This window comes from Perca flavescens, chromosome 6 (genome assembly GCF_004354835.1).
Source record: "Perca flavescens isolate YP-PL-M2 chromosome 6, PFLA_1.0, whole genome shotgun sequence".
Taxonomy (NCBI): domain Eukaryota; kingdom Metazoa; phylum Chordata; class Actinopteri; order Perciformes; family Percidae; genus Perca; species Perca flavescens.
In genome coordinates, this window is record NC_041336.1 from 11,108,490 (window position 1) to 11,125,798 (window position 17,309).

The following is a 17,309-nucleotide window of genomic DNA, read 5'->3' on the forward strand; positions in this document are numbered from 1 at the left end:
AATGGAATCAATAAAATGTGCATCAAAGCATTTCTGATTCTGGATCCAATTTTTTGCAAGAAGGCAAATTTTACAACAAATGGCACTGGCATGAAAGCTATGTACAGTAATAGGCTACAATGACAGGCAATGGTGCACTGATTGGCACTGAGTGCTGTATTATGAATTTTATTGTCCACTGTGTAATGGTTGATTGGAAGAGCTCATACACTTGTTTGCAAGTTGTGTTGTTTGAAGGCAAAATTTGCTTTTGTTGCATATTTTAAATGTTTTGGTACGGTTAGAGCCTTTTGCAAACAAAATGACCATGAGTGCCACTGTTTTGGCCTGTGTGTTAACTGTTTTTAAAATGTGGAGTTTGAGTTGACTGCTGCATTAAATCAATCAAAAAAAACTGTAAGTAACTCAGGTTTTTATTTTACAAATTTTCAAACCCAAACCGAGATTACCCTGTCGCAAACTTTGGAAAACTCGCTTTTAATACTATCACCTGCAACAATTTACAGCACATGCAAAAAAAAAAAAACATTTATACAGAGTAGCCCTGATTGAAGACATTGCTATTTTAATGCCAAAACTTGGTGGACACAAAAAATGGTAGACAAGACAACATTAATTCAAACAATTTATTGCCGCACCTATGGGGAGGGAAACAGTACGAACAGGTTGAAAAGAATTACCTAAGTTAAGAATCCTCAATACAGGGAAAATATAGTACAAATAAAACAAAGACAAATGTAAAAAAATATATACAACCAAATCATTTAGAAACACTCCACTTAAATATTGCAGTACGAAACACCTATAATTTATCTGATCTCTTTCTTCATCTATATTTTCAAAGCATGAAGCAATAGCGTGTGATCCTCATAAACTCTCTTCATAGTGATTCTCATTCACACGATATGGTTGGGCAATAGGAATATGATTGGATGATTCAAATGTTTTAACTGAGATTTTGCCATATCATTTATACAATGGAAGCTATCCCTTCAATACTGGCTCTCTGGTTGTATTAGACCATTGTGGGCAATGTTGCAAACATTGGGACTTGATTTTTGATGATTGTTGCATCACTGTGAGGAAATACCTTTAGATGTCATTGTCAAATATGGTCATTTTCCAGAAAAATACCTATGTTATGATATACCTTAATATAACAATGTACATTTCAAATGTACTGGAACAAGAGTAGGACATTTCAAGTACAACTTCACTTACGTCGAAGGTGCATGAAAATTGGAAATATTCTTAATAGGCAAAAACTCTAGCAAGACTTGTAGTATGAAGTGTGGTCTCATAATGAAGTTGTTATTTATAGTACAAGTATAACTGGAGTTATGACCCTTTAAGTCTGGACTTCTAACCAGCAACCTTCCAGTAACTGGACTGCTTCTCTGACTTGAGGGCAACCTCTGCCGGCACATTTCAGTGTGTATCATTCCCCTCCTCTTCTTGACGGTGAAAGCCCATGTTCTGCTTTCTCACCAATTCAGCATAAAGACCGCCTTTCTTCAACAGCTCCGCATGACTGCCCTCCTCCTCTACCATCCCACCGTTGAGGACAATGATATGATTGGCTTTCTCTACAACACTCATCTTGTTGGATATCAACAGAATAGTGTAGTTGTTGGTTTGGTTTAACAAAGCTTTATAGACCTGTTGGGTACAAATATGACTTGGTGTTACATGTGAAAAACAGGAGTAAATAATGAGCAAAATTTGAGAAACTCAGAGGAATTTCCAACCTCAGATTCATTCTCTGTGTCCAAGTCACTGGTGGCGTTGTCCAGTATCAGGATTTTAGGACGTCTGATTAAAGCTCTGGCAATGGCAATACGCTGCTTCTGGCCTCCGGACACCTGGCCTCCCTTCTCCCCAGCATCTGTCCAACAGAAGAACATACTGTTGGGTTTATGTACATCTTTAGGGAAACAGCGAGTTGTTTTACATAAGAAAAAAAGGCCACAAAGTCTAGTTTGTTACAAGAGCACTTCATTAAAATCATGGGTCCTTTTACTATTGTCTGTAGGGGTCACAAAGTTAAATTTAAAGTTCCCATGACATGCTGCTTTTTGGATGCTTTTATATAGGCCTTAGTGGTCCCCTAATACTGTATCTGAAGTCTCTTTCTCGAAATTCAGCCTTGGTGCAGAATTACAGCCACTAGAGCCAGTCCCACAATGAGCTTTCCTTAGGATGTGCCATTTCTGTGTCTGTAGCTTCATCATATCATAAGTAAGTCAACATATCATCCAACCAAATGTTTAAAACAAACATGACTACAGCAATGCGGTGACAACATGCAGTGAGCTCAGGCTTGGTAGAGTACACACAGTGGGATAATGAGGCATTTCATTGGTTCTTTCCAAGCAGTCCGCGAGGCAGTGATCACAGCAGCTACAGATGACGGATCTTTTTCAGAGCCATAAGTTATTTATTGCTGTCGGGATGTAATGACCATTTGAAACAATATATAAAAAAGTGTACATTGGAAATAGTTACCAACCCACCCTTTAAGGAGTACCACATAGAATGCAATTTATTAATACCTGTTTCACAATCATACCAGCCAAAGTATGAAAGTATGATGGAAATGAGTTAACAGTTTTCCCACTACCACGAAATGTACCATTACAGGGATCCATTCTATCAATGTGCAAACATCTAAGAATTAAAATTAAAATTAAAAAAACATTTTTTTTCTCTCCAGAAAATAACAAGTACTCATGTGAAGGCTGGACTTAAGAATGCATTCTAATATATGCTGTCTTGTGGGTCAAACCTGTGTCGTATCCACTTGACAGCCCCATGATGAATTTGTCGGCATTAGCCTGCCCGGCAGCCCAGCGCATCTCGTCATCAGAAGCATTCTCGTAGCCGTACTTGATGTTCTCCCGCAAAGAGCGAGCAAACAGCAGACAATTTTGGCTCACCACAGCAATCTGTAAACAAACAGGATGCAGAGGAAACGTCAGTGGCTGTGTAACTGTCACAGCTGACTCTAAGAATGGTTCACAATGAGGGCAAGAGCAGGAAGGAGAAAAGGTGCAAGTAAGTGTCCTTTTTTAGTACAGCCTGGAAGATAGCTGCCTGCACTGAGGTGTGTCTGAGGTTCATGGTGACGTCCTAATATTCCTTTGACAAATGAGTGTAATTAAAAAGACATTTGGAGGAATCTGAGAATAATCTTTCAATGACCTGTGATTCACCTTACTTATAGCATCATCATTGTACAGCTCGGGGTAATTTCATTTTCATTTCGTTTTATGGTCTCAGCTGCAGAATTCACTCATGTATTTGTCATCTTGATTTTTAGTCAATTTCTAAGGGTACATTTGATAAACGCTGTAGGTTTTCAATTCCTCACCCACACAGGCTTTTGTTAATTATGTCTTTTTTCCATATGTATGTCCAAATAAAGAGTACAGCAATAAGGCTTCTTGATTCCCTGTATAAATAAGGGTTGGACAGAAGAGTTCTGCCAACCGCTCTCAGCATCCCAAAAGGAAAGGTCCCATAAGGCAAAAAAAGCTCCTTGCAGTCTTTACTGTTGTTTTTAAATAGGTATACAGGAATGTAAAGTTAAAATATGCTGTTTTAATGGTGAAAAATAGATTTATCAGCAATATAATAATAGCATTAATATGGTCAACTGAGGAGCGCAGTACCTGCTTCCCATTTAATTGCTTTAGGACAACAGCTTTAGTGGACGTTTTCTGTGACTTTGTTTGTAAGCCATTCTGTCGCCTAGTGGCCAAAACTCACTCAATGCAGCTTTAAAATTCAGTGGTTTTCACCAAATGCATAACTTTGCCTGTGTGCTTGCGCTTCCTCGTGCACAATACAAACAAAATGGAAACCCATTCATAGAACATTGCTCCAGAAAGCTAATACTGGTTAAAACTCATTAGTGTTTCTTATTACTATGCTCACTGCAAGTCAAATTAGATGACAATTTCAGCTAAATGCTTAAAATATTCAAATACAACACCTTGTCATGTAGGTACTGGTCTTCGTAGCTTTTCAGTTCTTTCCCATCCAGTAGAATTTTCCCTGCTTGGGGCTGGTAAAATCGCTCCAGCAGCTTCACACAGGTGGACTTCCCTGATGTGTTAAGCCCCACAAGGGCAGTGACTTGGCCTGGCTTCATCTCCAGAGACACGTCCTGGTATAAGAGAGAAATAGGGTGATTTGGTAAAGAGTTGTATGCGATAAAATCATTTTAATCGTAAATATGATAAATGCAAAGGAGATAAACATGCATAAATGCATACCTTGAGCACTTGATTGCTCTCATTAGGATAGGAAAATGTAACATTTTTAAACTGAATGTGACCCTCAAGATTTTTAGGGGCCAAAGTGCCATTTGGTGGTCTTTCAGGTTTGCGATCCAATATTTCAAAGATCTTCTCAGAGGCACCAATTGCCTTCCTCACCTCTGGGTAATAACGCATGACAGCCTGGAAGAGAGGTGGTAGAATGAGGTACTTTTTAATTTGATTCATTTATATATATGTTATTTTGAACAAACCAATCAGCCACTTGTAATCATGCATGAGGGGAAACCAAAGTGTAAAGAACATAATGTTTTATTCAAGCGTATTCCCATTGTCTTGGCCTGTGGCTCACCTCAACAGCAGAGGCAAACTGCAACTCATAGAGGACAAAGGACACCAGGTCTCCGCTGCTAACGTCCCCTCTGGTCACAAGAGTCCCTCCATAGTACAGAATGCACACCTTCAGGGCCAGGGTGGTCATCTGGGAGAACATAAAAATGGTTTGAATAATATTCAAATATTCATTCCCAGCACTGAACGTGCAGTTTCAGTTTTTCTAATGTGCTCAATTTGGAGGAACAGGGGTATGTTTGGGGTTCCGTTTGACTTGAGGTTTGTTAGCGTTTCTTGCCTCACCTCTGCTCCACCTAGGCTCCACCCTGTTCCCCAAATGTAAGTGTCTAAATTTCAGTTTTTTTTATAACATTTTCTAGCAGTAAACATCTGAAATGGCAGAAACCCCTACGGTCTCAGACTCACAGAAAAACACATGCTAAGAAATCATAGCACAATTTATAACCCAGGTCAGTATTCAACTCACGCTGTTAGCCCAGGTAGAGGCTGCATAGGCTGCTGCTTCCTTTTTGTTAAGTGCGTAAGTATGGTCCAGCCGCTGTTTGTATCGCTCTGTCTCACCGTCCTCGTTGGCAAAACTCCTTACTGTCCTTATGCAGGAGAAGGTCTCTGTGGCCACCTGGTTGGCCTTAGCCAGTGACTCCTGAACTTTTACAGCAATACTCTGAAAAATGGATTAAAAGAAATATATAGAATGAATTTGTGAAATTTTGATATTTTACAAACATGACGGATCCGACATGATCATAGCTGCACTGGAAATATTTTGACATGAGGTCACATTGTACAAGGTACAACAGCTGTTTTTTTAACAGCTTCCAGTGCCTGGGGTTAGATTTTTTTCCCTGACACCGGCATTCATTGATTTTTTCCGGCCACTTGAGGGCAACACTACGCTCATACAATCACCTTATCAAGTCCATTTGTCAACACGGAGCAGCGTTAGCATTCATTTTTTAGTCATGTTTTGATCCATTTGGCAAATGTAAGTCCAATATTCACTCTCCTAGCTCTGTGTAACTCCTCAGGGAAATATCTGTCTGTCTTTAGCTGTTAAATGCTCCACTACGTTCACTAGCAGATAGTGTACAGACCATTGATACACAGCTGCCTACTGCGACTGGAAATAATGCTTATGAGAGCGGTGGGAATTATAATTATCAAAGTTGTGGGCCATAAAAACCAAAACAATGAGCTCAAAGATGCTAAGATGGTCCATAGAGCTGAGGCGAACTGCAAATCTGGGTTTATTTCTTATATTTCGTCACTTTGAGCAACCCCTTTCACATTAAGTCTTTGCATCCATTGTGTTCATTGATTAGAGCAGCTTTTAAAATTATTGGACATTTAAGGAAGTCCTCTTTACCTGGTGGAAGTGTCCAGTGAGCTTGGGTATAACCCAAATAATGGGCAGTCCCATGCAAGTGAGCAGGGACATTTTCCATGACTGGCTCACCATGAAGAACATGAGGAAGGCAAAACGCGCTGTGTACCACATCACAAGACTCAGTTTCTCACTCAGTGCCTCGCTCATTTCATTAGTATCCGTGGTAACGCGGGACACCAGTTCACCTAATAAAAAGAGTTGTGCATTAGCTTTGTCAAAGGAATTACAGTTTAAGTATATATTGTTAAAATCATGCATATTGTGGATTCATACCAGCCCACACACATTTTGTCAAGTATATATTTTAGGACACTCATAACAATATGGAAACTGAGCTTGGCTTTGATAAAAAAAAATTGAAGTGTGTACAATAAGTGGAAGTAAAAATAGGTTAAGAGTTATTCATGATGACCTACTGTATCAGTACTCTGACATTTAAAGGAAGCACTGCTACTTGGGCGTAGTGATTTGCTCGCAGCACCTGAGAAGCCCCGTGGTGAGGAGCAGAGAGTAACAACGGTGCTTTTCAGGTGTTGCTCTAATCACTCCGCCCAAGTAGCAGTGCTTTGCCTTCTGAGAATATAGTTCCCAGTATGTATACGGTTAGAAAATGGTTGTGTCTCATCTGACCTTGTTATTTGTACACGCTGTGACTATACAAATCACAACATGTAAATATGAACATGTTGGCGTTATTTTGTCACACATTGGGAGCAGTAGGCTAGTTGGAGCCGGTTACCTCCAGGATCTGTGCTAAGCTAGGCTAGAGGTGGGTGCGTCAGACAGAGTTAGGACACGCACGGAGATGAGAAGGGTATGTATGGACTTGTCTTACTCTGGGGGATATGGTGAATAAGCTAAAGTCCCAATAAGTCGGCGTGTTCCTTTAAAGAGGACTCATACAGTATACACATGCTCTTATCTTACCTGTGGCCTTGAAGAAAGCAATCTCTTGTTTCAGCACGGCCTGGAAGACGGCTGCCTGCACGGAGGTGTGTATCAGACTCATAGTGACGTTGTACATGAGGTCACATACAAACTCAAGCACAGCACTGAAACGTAAGAGAGAAGACACATTACAGTGTAAAGTAAAAAAAATGACAGAAGATAAAGAATAAAAGATGAAATGTTTGGATATTACACAAACTTAGAACAGGTAATGCATTAACTAATTTGTTACAAAGTTTACCTTACCTGCCAATAGTCATTAGCGTCATGATTGTGATGGCCTCTGTGAATGCATCAGGTGCTTCTTCATTTATGATCCAGTCAGCGACACGACCAGTGTAATGAGGAACAGCCATCTCACCTGAGGTCAGAAGTTTATCACATAATATAACTTCAAGGAGAATAAAACTGTCAAAATATGTCGAGTGTGGTCTTTCCAAACTTCACAGTGCTCTACTTTAACTTGAAGGACAGGGACGTCTTCATAGCTCTGCTTGGGAAATGGCTCATTCCGTAGCTGAGACAAACAGTGAGCTTTGAATAAGCTGCTCTTGATTCGAAAGTGATTCTTTTTTAATGAACCCCACCTACTCTGTGAGTGAAGCTACAAACACAGCAAGAACTGCAGGAAATAACTCCAAAACTTTGCAGCTGCATCTGAACACTGCATAGAAATTAACAACAACATGCACTTGATTTAAATGAAGGTTTTGTGTCACTTACCACAAGAAGAGAGAAACACGAGCAACAGCACAAAAACAAAGCGCCAGAAATAGGGCCGCATGTATTCCATCAGCCTCTTCAGAGGTGTAATGGTGTCTTCTTTGGGCTCCTTAGAGGGCGCCCTTGTCAACAGAGATGAGACGTATCGACCACAGGAGAGCAAAAGAGATGACACATATCGACTCCAGTAGAGCCACGCCACTACTGTCACAACGTAACCCTGTAACACCTGCAAAACAAATCACAGCTTTTATAAACAAATCCAGATATTATACCCAAGATATTACATGAAACAATTAACTTAAAGGTCCCATGGCATGAAAATTTCACTTTATGAGGTTTTTTAACATTAATATGAGTTCCCCCAGCCTGCCTATGGTCCCCCAGTGGCTAGAAATGGCGATAGGTGTAAACCGAGCCCTGGGTATCCTGCTCTGCCTTTGAGAAAATGAAAGCTCAGATGGGCCGATCTGGAATCTTTGCCCCCCCAGAGAATTTGGCCCACCCATGAGAGAGAGAGAGACATCATGGCTTTCAAACGAGCAAAGCATGGCAGTTGGTCAAGGCCACACCCCCTCCCTCCACCTTGCCTCCCCCTCTCTCCTCCTCAATAGCTACAGACACAGAAGTGGCACATCCTTAGGAAAGGCTGAATTTCGGTGGAGAGACATCAGATACAGTATTAGGGGACCACTAAGGTCTATATAAAAGCATTCAAAGAGCAGAATGTCACGATGATTCCAACAAATTTTAGGATGAGAGCAAAGACAAAAGCATTTCTAAAATGGTGGATCTCTCATACTCTTCAGACCGTTTTGGTTTTGGTTTCAGTCTTGTTTGTGTTCCAAGCTTAACAGCTTCATTGTAAAAAGTACCAATAAAATAGGCATAACAAATATTTGAATCTTGCTAAGCAAGTAATAAAAGCATTACTTACAGAAAATGTAATAAATATCTCAATGAAGTGAGTTAATTCAACTTCTTTCTATAACAAATAAAGTTGTTGTTGTTGCAGCAGGATGACTGTAACAGTGGAAGAAGTGACCAGATCCTTTAGTAAAGTAAAAGAAGCAATAGCACGATGTAATACTACTCCTTTGCTAGTAAAAGTTAAAAGTAAGTATTAACAGCAAAAAAATACTTGTAGTATTAAAAGTGAAAGTACTTATTATGCAGTGGAATATCCCTGTCAGTGTTATATGCTATAATGCTATTATATTAAGGTGATCCATCCTGCAACTAAATATGGTTTCAAACACATCAGCATAAAAACCAGCAAAACACAGCCACCCACCCTTTCCCAGGAGTGCCACCCCCACAGTTCCTCCGTGGTGGACTGGCCCAGCGCCCAGAGAAGAGTGGTGTACACCGGGAAGTGGAAGCAAAGGACCCCTAAACTCTGTAGCCCCTCAAAACTGCTCATCCAAGGCAGGCTCCCAGGGGAGGTGAAGGTGAGAAGGGTGAGGAGGCAAGCCCTGGTCAACCCTCCTCCCCACAGGGTGATGAACGGATGGGAGAGGAGGAGAGGTGAGAGCTGGGCCAAGCGGATGGAGTGCACCACACACACATCCAGGCACATGAAGAGCAGAGGAAAGAAGTAGCTCATTTTTTGCATAATGCACAGGTTCTGCAAATATAAGTGACAGAGAGGGTCAGTGGTATTCAAGTCGACTCGACACATTGTGAGGTTTCATCAGTTAGACTAACACATCTTCCAAAACAGAAAACATAGCTAGGCTATTAGTAGGTCGACTTGTATGAATAGCTAAAACCCATTGTAATTAGACCGAGGCTATATAAACTATAGGCCATGCAATCATTTACATGTCCTTCATGGTGATAATTTACTTTCAGTTTGCTGCAAATGCTATCTCTAAGCCTAGGCTATTACTTTTACTTTCATATACACGGGTGATTTCTTTTAAACCGTTTGTCAAACTGTAAACCGATAAACCCACACCCACAGAAACACCAATTAGCAAAACATTCAAAAATACAAAAGGCCTATTACCATTCAGTAGGCTAGTATTAAGTCTAAATGTATGATACAGTAATTAATGTAATGTTACAGTAGCCTTAGCCAAGTTTAGCTGCATTTCGGTTGCTTAAATTCAACTTACATTTCCTTTCGACAAGCCAAGTTTGATATGTAGCAGTTTGCTAATCGTCTGAGAACGTAAACCGACACCGATATTTACCATAAATAAACAAAATTGACAATTTAACAAGTTCACAACCGGCTGCTCGTTCAAACGTCGACCGTCCGAACTTGCAGCTGTCAAACTGAAACCGAAACTAACTATTTATACTCTTTTAAAGTGGAAAGCCCCTTTTATGTCTGCCACAATGGCGGACGAAGACCGACGAGGGATAAAATAAACGTTAATAGTAGAGTATTTATCCCAACTGAACTCCTGCTTTCATAAACCTCCGTAAAAGCAACGAACTGTGCAATACAGTACAATGGTTATATGATATTATATAACTGGCGTGTGAACCTGGGCCATCTACAAACAGTCCAACAGCGCCACTATGTGGCGAGAAGATGGGACGGTTAGAACTTTATAACTATCAGTCCTGGAACATTTATCATTTTAATACCACATTTATTCATGTAAATGAAATTAGTATTACTTTACTTAACTTTATTTATGTGTTTCAGAATCACAGCTGCATTTTTAACGTCTTTATATGTATTTTTGTATCTTCTGTTTATGATTTTTATGCTGCCTTGCAGCAAAAAAAAAAATCTTTTTATGGGATATTAAAACTCTGAACTGAGCAGAACAGAAAAGTTATGTTATGTTATGTTAATTGATTTCCTAACTTCTTTTGTTTTAACCAAGATTTATTTATTTGTATTCTATTTTATATCATCTATGTTTGTTGCTGTGTGTGCACACTAATGTAAACATCTATATGGACAGTATCTTTCTATTTTGATTTAGTTTTACATAAAAACAAACCTTGACTGTAAGCTTATTTTTGTATGCCGAAGGCTAATATTTTTCATATATTGTTTGTTGCTGTTAGCGTGGCTTGTTTTCTTTGGGCATTGTTTTGTTAAGTAAACTTTTTAAAAGTTATTTATTTTTGTCTGTTCAAAAAACATTTTGGGCCAAAGAATCACTCATCAAGACGGTTTAATAAGTTAGTCTATAATAAAGTAAAGCTTAGTATAGTACTCTATTTTTACTTTTGGACCCAAAAATAAAATTGACATGTCACAGTAGGAAAAGCAGAGGCCCATTATGACAACTAAGGACATGGGACCCCCAACAAAAACTTTGAACTCCCTGATTCTTCCTCCCCCCTGCTTTTATGTTAGAAGGATGGGACGAGCAAAGCTATAAATGTTCCTACTGTTTTAAGCCGCCTGCTTGAAAGCCCTCATAAATCACTTATATACTTAGAAGATGTTTCCTTTCATGTATATTTTAAAGACACAACATACATTTTTGGCAGATTTGTTGGAAGGAAAGCAAAGTAATTCATTTATATAGCCATATAGCATTTGTTTTCTTCTTATAAGGTGTAGACAGGGCCTTTAGTCACGTTTCAGATTCTGAGTTGTTAGCAGTTCTACAAAATAGTGATTTCCTCTGTAAACTTCTCAAATAGTTTCATTTAGGCCCAAAAAAGGTCACATGATCCATTTCAAAAGAAAAAAAGAAAAGTGTATTGATACTTTTACTTAAGTAAAGGATCTGGATACTTCTTCCAGCAGTGATGATTACACTGACAGCAGCCATTAAATGAGTAGGCTACTATTGTTTGTAAGTACATTTTGGTACATTTTTTATTCTACAGGACTGTTACTCAATACTACTTCCACCAGTGGAAGGCATTTAAACAACAAAAAAGATCATTGTTATATTATTTATTTATTTATTTATTTATTTATTATTATTATTATTATTATTATTATTATTATTATTATTATTATTATTGCTGTTATGTGACAGTCAATTTTGTTGGTAATTTATTTTCTGATTTGGAGATAAGTTTGGCAATGTGAGACTTTGCTCATGAAAGAATACAAACTTCCCAGTTTCTACGGCCTTGCCAGTGCGCATGCTCGGACATGGCAGCTGCCTGTGTGGGAAGCTCCGCAAATCCGCCAATTAAGATATTTAGCCCATAGACTGTATATTACAGTCTATGTATATTACAGTCTATGATTTAGCCAAATAAAACGTGAGCTAACCGAGCTGACAGATGTTGTGTTTTCACTGTGAGAGCCATGAAGAAGTAAACAGCTGGCAGCAGGGAAACTTGTGTCCTGATCTGGATGGAACCGACGGGTCTACGAGACGTTTTCAAATGTATAACACTATGTAAGCAAAGCCGAAAATACGTGTCATTTTTAAAGGTTGTTTGTCGTAGTTAAGCATTAAAGAAGAGTTGCTAGGAGTTAGCTACACAAACAGTTAGCTTAATATCTTCTATGACCACCATTTGCAGCCGTTTCGACTTACCTTTTCGGCAAATTCCAGGCCTGCAACGTCTACTTCTACGTAAGCCACAAAAACATCTGGCTTTAGACACATGGCTTTGTTGTCCACCGGTAAAATATGCACCAGCGGTGTTTTTAGATTGCTTTCAAGGGAATGGACAAACAGGCTCAATGCTAATCACCGACTAAAAGCATGCAATTGTTTTGCTTAATGCAAAAGACCCCCAACAACCTGTTTCTTGCGTTGTAGCCATTGCAGCAATGGAGGATATGGGTCTCCATCCCAAACCCACCAATGACCCCCCTGTTCACAGACCCACAGTCACTGAGACTTTTGGGCTGCACCACATCCCAGCAGGTGTGTATGAGCTCCGACTGTGTCTCTCTGTAAATAAACACAACAGTTACTGACACTGTCTTACAAAGGTTTGTGAATGTGTGTGTGCTCTTTCGTTCAGACCATCTGCACGTCACTGATGCAAGCAGGAAATTTGACATGCATAAAGATGGACCGTCCATAAAAAGGTCCCACCTGGTAAAAACAGCAGAGCCACAGATGATTCCCCAGTTTCCTCTACAGAGTGTGTGTCCTCTGGGTGCTGACACCAGTAAGTAGCAGTGTGGTGAAGTCGTGTATGCAGTGAATTGAACTACCATGCCCAATTGTGGAGAGTGTTTTCTGTCTGCAGATGTAAAAGAACGATGATTTGATGAATGATGGTTCCATCCTTTTATTTGTCGGGTGGCATTTAACTGTAAACTGTCACTGTTGGATGCATACTTTTGTGAATGCTAGCTTGAATCCTTTTGAATCCTTTTTTTTGTTGTTGCCTTTTTACACATTATTCACATAAATCCAATTACATAAATATAAAACCCTGTATGTTCAGATATCTGGTATTAATCTACTAAACATCTATATATATTTAGATTTTTTTAGGATTCATACTGATAACCGGATATTGTACATATTTTGGATTCTTCTATTCTTTGATTTTTTGAATTTGCAGTCTTGCCACTTTGTACTGAAACTGCTGCACAGCCATTTCCCTCGGGACAAATACCGTTTTCTCTTATCTTGATATTCAAGCATGCTCATTTTGAGTTGACTTAAAAAAGCGTTAACTACACAAATAATGATAAATATTTACCAATACCCCGGTACCATCAATGGGGACGTAACAGTCACAATAACTGAGATATACTTTATATCTATAATAACTGGAATATATATAAATATTATCAAGCTTGTTTTCATTCAAAACAAATACAGCAAATACAGATTTCCTGTAATAACACTGATATTGTAGTTCTCTCACAGTGTCTAGCTTTAATGTGATGTGTCGATTCATGTTCTCCACATGTGTACAACAAAGTGTTTTTATTGTTAGCAGAAAAAAGGGATCATTAAAAACAAAATTGCATCACCACTTTTAGTCTGTAGATCCACATACTCAAACTGGGTGTCCTGTATTGCTGTAGGCTGTTGCTGTTCTTAACCAGAACTGGGAATAACATTGCTTTTTGGATCATTTTGTGTTTAATAAACCAAAAATGTTTGTTTAATTTTTCAGCGCTCCTTAATACAGCTACCAAAAATGGCAACACTAATAAGGACAAGGCAGGGGCTGGCAGGAAAAAACTCAAAGCCAAAGTTGGAGATCCATCAAAGTGGAACCAAAACAAGCAGAAACAGCTGAGGATGGAGGGTAAATCGTACGTGAGCAAACGCAAAAAAGACGGTGAGGTAGTTACAAAACAGCCAAGAGCAATGGGACCGAGGTGCACCTCGAATGCATGCAAAAAGGCATCAAACCGGCTTTGTAATGAAATCAACGAAGAGGCCAGGAAGAAAGTGTTTGATGAATTCTGGCAGCATATGAACTGGGTTCAGAGAAAACTGTATGTATCAGAACAAGTTGACCGTGACCCCGTGGAAAGATCTCGGGCGGTGGGAGCGCAGTCAAGAAGATCCGTTTCACTCCGTTATCACTTAATGGTGGATGGCAAAAGAAAACAAGTGTGTAAAAACATGTTCCTGTCCACCCTGGGGATAGGAGAGTGGTCGGTGCTCAACTGGACACAGAAAGGAGCAACAACAAAGAATGAATCAAGTGAAAACAATTTAGAAAAAAGGCAGGCTGTCCCTCAGTGCCCACAACAGATCCCTGCTTCTTCTGCAGTCAATAACACCGCAGAAGTTACCCAGGGTGAGTGTCTCTGCTCTTTTTCAGTTGCATAGTAAACTTAGTTGTAGAGCTGAAACAATCAGTTGATTTACCGATTAGTCAACTGACAACATATACATAAAAATGTATGTAACATAATCAATTAATTGTCCGAATACCAAAATGCCAAACATTTGCTGGTTCCAGCTTCTCAAATGTGAGAATGTTGTGCTTTTTTTCTGGTATACATCATTGTAAATTGATGCCTGTAGGTTTAAAGCTGCTGGTTGGACGAAACAAATTATTTTAGAGACATTTACACTATTTTTTTGATATTCTATAAACTAAATTAAAGGTGCTCTAAGCCATGTTGGGTGACGTCACATCTTGTTGACGTTCAAAGTATTGTCAAACAAAACGGAGGCTTGCTCGCCCCTCCCTCCTCCTCATCCCGTCCTCTCCCCCTCCCTTCCACGCACTAACCCCCCAACCCCCCCACGCCCAAATTCTTGTTGTCGGTTATTGCCTGGAACACTGTTTGTTATGTTTCGTGGCGCAGGTTGGCGCAGTTTGTTTTTGTTGCCGTTTGTGGAGGCGGGCTGTCTACAGAGACCACGTTTTTTTTACAGTGTTCAGGGGACAGGCAGGTAGAAGATAGTGAGGAGATGTTTGCTGTATGTGACAAAAAATGTTGTAGCCTAAAAAACGCGTGACATCGCTTAGAGCACCTTTAACAATCATTTAACTGGAAAAAATAATCTGCATATTCATTGAGAATGAAAATAACTGTTAGTCGCAGCCCCACTTAGTGCATTTATGTAATAATGTTAGTTAGTGCCATAGTTTCCACTGTAACACTAAAGTGTATCACAGTAATACCTCACACCTTGTCCTGTTTTTTGCAGAAGAAGGGAATGCCACTGACAAAGACAGGCCACCAGAACCAGAGGGCTCAGCCAGAAAGAAATCCAGAGTTGCCAAGCCGCAAACATGGAAGCACAATCGACAAAAGCAACTTAGAATGGAGGGAAAACCATACATCAGCAAACGAAAGAAAGACGGCACGACCATAACTAAAGGTCAGAGGACCATGGGGTTAAGATGCACGTCCGGTGCTTGCAAAAGGGCATCCAACCGCTTCTGTGCAGACTTCAGTGAAGAAATGAGGAACGAGCTGTTTACCAGTTTCTGGCAGTGTATGAACTGGGCTCAGAGAAAGACCTATGTGTCCGGATTAGTGGACTGTGGCCCGGTAGAAAGAACCCGAGCACCGTGGACTCAGTCGAGAAGGTCGGTCTCCATGCGCTATCATTTGATAGCCAGCGGTGAAAAAAAACAAGTTTGCAAAAAGATGTTCCTCTCCACTTTGGGGATTGGAGAGTGGTCAGTGCTCAACTGGGCACAAAATACATCCCAGCAGGACAATTCAGAGGAAATCACCAAGAAGCAAACGCAAAGGAAGTCCCGTAAAGCTACAGAGCATATAGTCCTGAATGAGTTCCTCGAGAGTTTACCCAAAGTTCCCTCATACTGTTGTGGGACGTCCGTCTCCAAGCTGTATCTGGAGCCGGTCTTCTCAAACATGTCCGAGGTGTACAGGCACTACTACAAGCACTGCCTAGAGAGGAAGACGACACCGCTCTCCCGGCAGGTTTTCTGTGCTGTATTTAAAAAGATGGATTTGGGATTGTGTGACTCCAAAAGGGATCAAGGGTGTTCTTTCGGTGGGAATTTGTTTAATGAGCTTTGGGAGGAATACTGCTTGGAAAGAGGAGCTCCAGGGCCACAGCCAGAGAAAGCTGGTAACCAGTAGAGAGGGGTTAAGGACAAAAAGGTTCTGTGTTGGAGTTCAATGCTTCTTGTTCATTACTTCATTACTTACAACAAGATCATATGCACATTTTGGAAGGTTGTAATCCAAAACTTTGCCAAAATGACTTAATGATCTCAAGTTTCATTAAATCCCATTAAGCATAGACTGTGTGGTTGCTTCTTCTAGGATCACACTATCTGAAGCAATCCAGTCTTTATGCAGCTGGACAGTTGTTATTCAAGCTCTACATTTATGTTGTTTTTGTAATGGAGAATGCACATTGTTACTTAAAATGTAAGTTTTTTGTGAGCTTCTTTGTCAACCATCATTATTAGGTCAAAACTACAAAACAAAAATGTGTCATAATGTGTGCATCTGTTAATCTACGGTTTGGGATTTCAATAAGTGTCTGTGTCATGTGTAATAATTTGGAAAAATAATTATAATCACGATTATTTTTGGTCACTTTAAAAAAAAAAAAAGCTCAACAGTATACTGTAAATCCCATAAACTGGGAAATTTCCCTTAATACTTTTGCCATTTAAACTTTTTTTTTTTCATTGAGAACACAAGATAAAATAAGAGTTCACTTGCAAAATGTAATGTGCAAAATAATTGATTTTTTTTTCACGATGAATCTGTTTTTTGTGATCATTAGGAGCCGAAATCGTCATTGAGATTAAAACTTTGATTAATTGCACAGCCCTAATGTGAAAGTTCAAAGTCAAATGCCTTAAAGGACATGCAACACTGCAAGCTGCTCAAGTTATTGGTTCTTATTTATTCCACTCTGTGCTTGATAAAGAGCAATGTGTGACCAAAATGGTGTATTTTCTTTTGTGGATTAAATAAGCCGTTTACCGAGTCTTTTTAGAGGCAGAGCACTCACAGTTATGTTTAGTTTTTTGACTCAGCAGCTGGACAAAACAGATTCTTTGTAAAGGTCAAATTCAAACCACGCCATCCCCTCACACCCTGTAGCTTTTTACACATTGAAATAACGGCTCTTCTAACAGCTCACATACCCCATACTGTTTTTTTTTTTTTTTTTTTTTGAGACACAGTAAGACCTACAAATACACACACATGCACATACGGTCATCACCCCCCTATTCTTCTCCACACAGTGGCAGGAAGTTGTCCAGATATCCGCAGGGCCTCTGAAAAAAAAGAGCGAGTG

The 17,309-nt window shown here is 39.6% G+C and overlaps 2 protein-coding genes across 2 annotated transcripts; one reads left to right on the forward strand and one right to left on the reverse strand.

Moving 5' to 3' along the window:
* Window positions 1–612: 612 nt before the first annotated feature.
* Window positions 613–10,148, reverse strand: tap1 (transporter 1, ATP-binding cassette, sub-family B (MDR/TAP)). The gene is made up of 13 exons (XM_028581458.1): window positions 9,813–10,148; window positions 8,987–9,319; window positions 7,693–7,921; window positions 7,216–7,330; window positions 6,949–7,073; window positions 6,001–6,206; window positions 5,101–5,298; window positions 4,633–4,761; window positions 4,278–4,463; window positions 3,995–4,168; window positions 2,786–2,945; window positions 1,749–1,885; window positions 613–1,659 (listed from the first exon to the last, which is right to left on the reverse strand). Exons 1-13 carry the CDS (start codon window positions 9,891–9,893, stop codon window positions 1,429–1,431), a joined length of 2,304 nt encoding a protein of 767 aa, XP_028437259.1. The 5' UTR covers window positions 9,894–10,148; the 3' UTR covers window positions 613–1,428.
* A 1,627-nt stretch (window positions 10,149–11,775) lies between these two features.
* LOC114557275 (uncharacterized) lies at window positions 11,776–16,611 on the forward strand. Its single transcript, XM_028580687.1, has 5 exons — window positions 11,776–12,029; window positions 12,399–12,506; window positions 12,607–12,756; window positions 13,723–14,358; window positions 15,222–16,611. Exons 1-5 carry the CDS (start codon window positions 11,984–11,986, stop codon window positions 16,127–16,129), a joined length of 1,848 nt encoding a protein of 615 aa, XP_028436488.1. The 5' UTR covers window positions 11,776–11,983; the 3' UTR covers window positions 16,130–16,611.
* Window positions 16,612–17,309: the final 698 nt, after the last annotated feature.

What these genes read in the sequence shown, in the direction of transcription:
- tap1 (XM_028581458.1), bottom strand. Translation starts at nt 9,893, where the DNA reads ATGGTAAATATCGGTGTCGGTTTACGTTCTCAGACGATTAGCAAACTG. An exon ending in ACGCTAATGACTATTGGCAG is followed by an intron (nt 7,074 to 7,215) that starts GTAAGGTAAACT and finishes CTTACGTTTCAG; the next exon opens with TGCTGTGCTTGAGTTTGTAT. An exon ending in ACACAGAGAATGAATCTGAG is followed by an intron (nt 1,660 to 1,748) that starts GTTGGAAATTCC and finishes TGTACCCAACAG; the next exon opens with GTCTATAAAGCTTTGTTAAA.
- LOC114557275 (XM_028580687.1), top strand. Translation starts at nt 11,984, where the DNA reads ATGGAACCGACGGGTCTACGAGACGTTTTCAAATGTATAACACTAT. An exon ending in TTTCAAATGTATAACACTAT is followed by an intron (nt 12,030 to 12,398) that starts GTAAGCAAAGCC and finishes CTTGCGTTGTAG; the next exon opens with CCATTGCAGCAATGGAGGAT. An exon ending in GCTGCACCACATCCCAGCAG is followed by an intron (nt 12,507 to 12,606) that starts GTGTGTATGAGC and finishes TCTTTCGTTCAG; the next exon opens with ACCATCTGCACGTCACTGAT.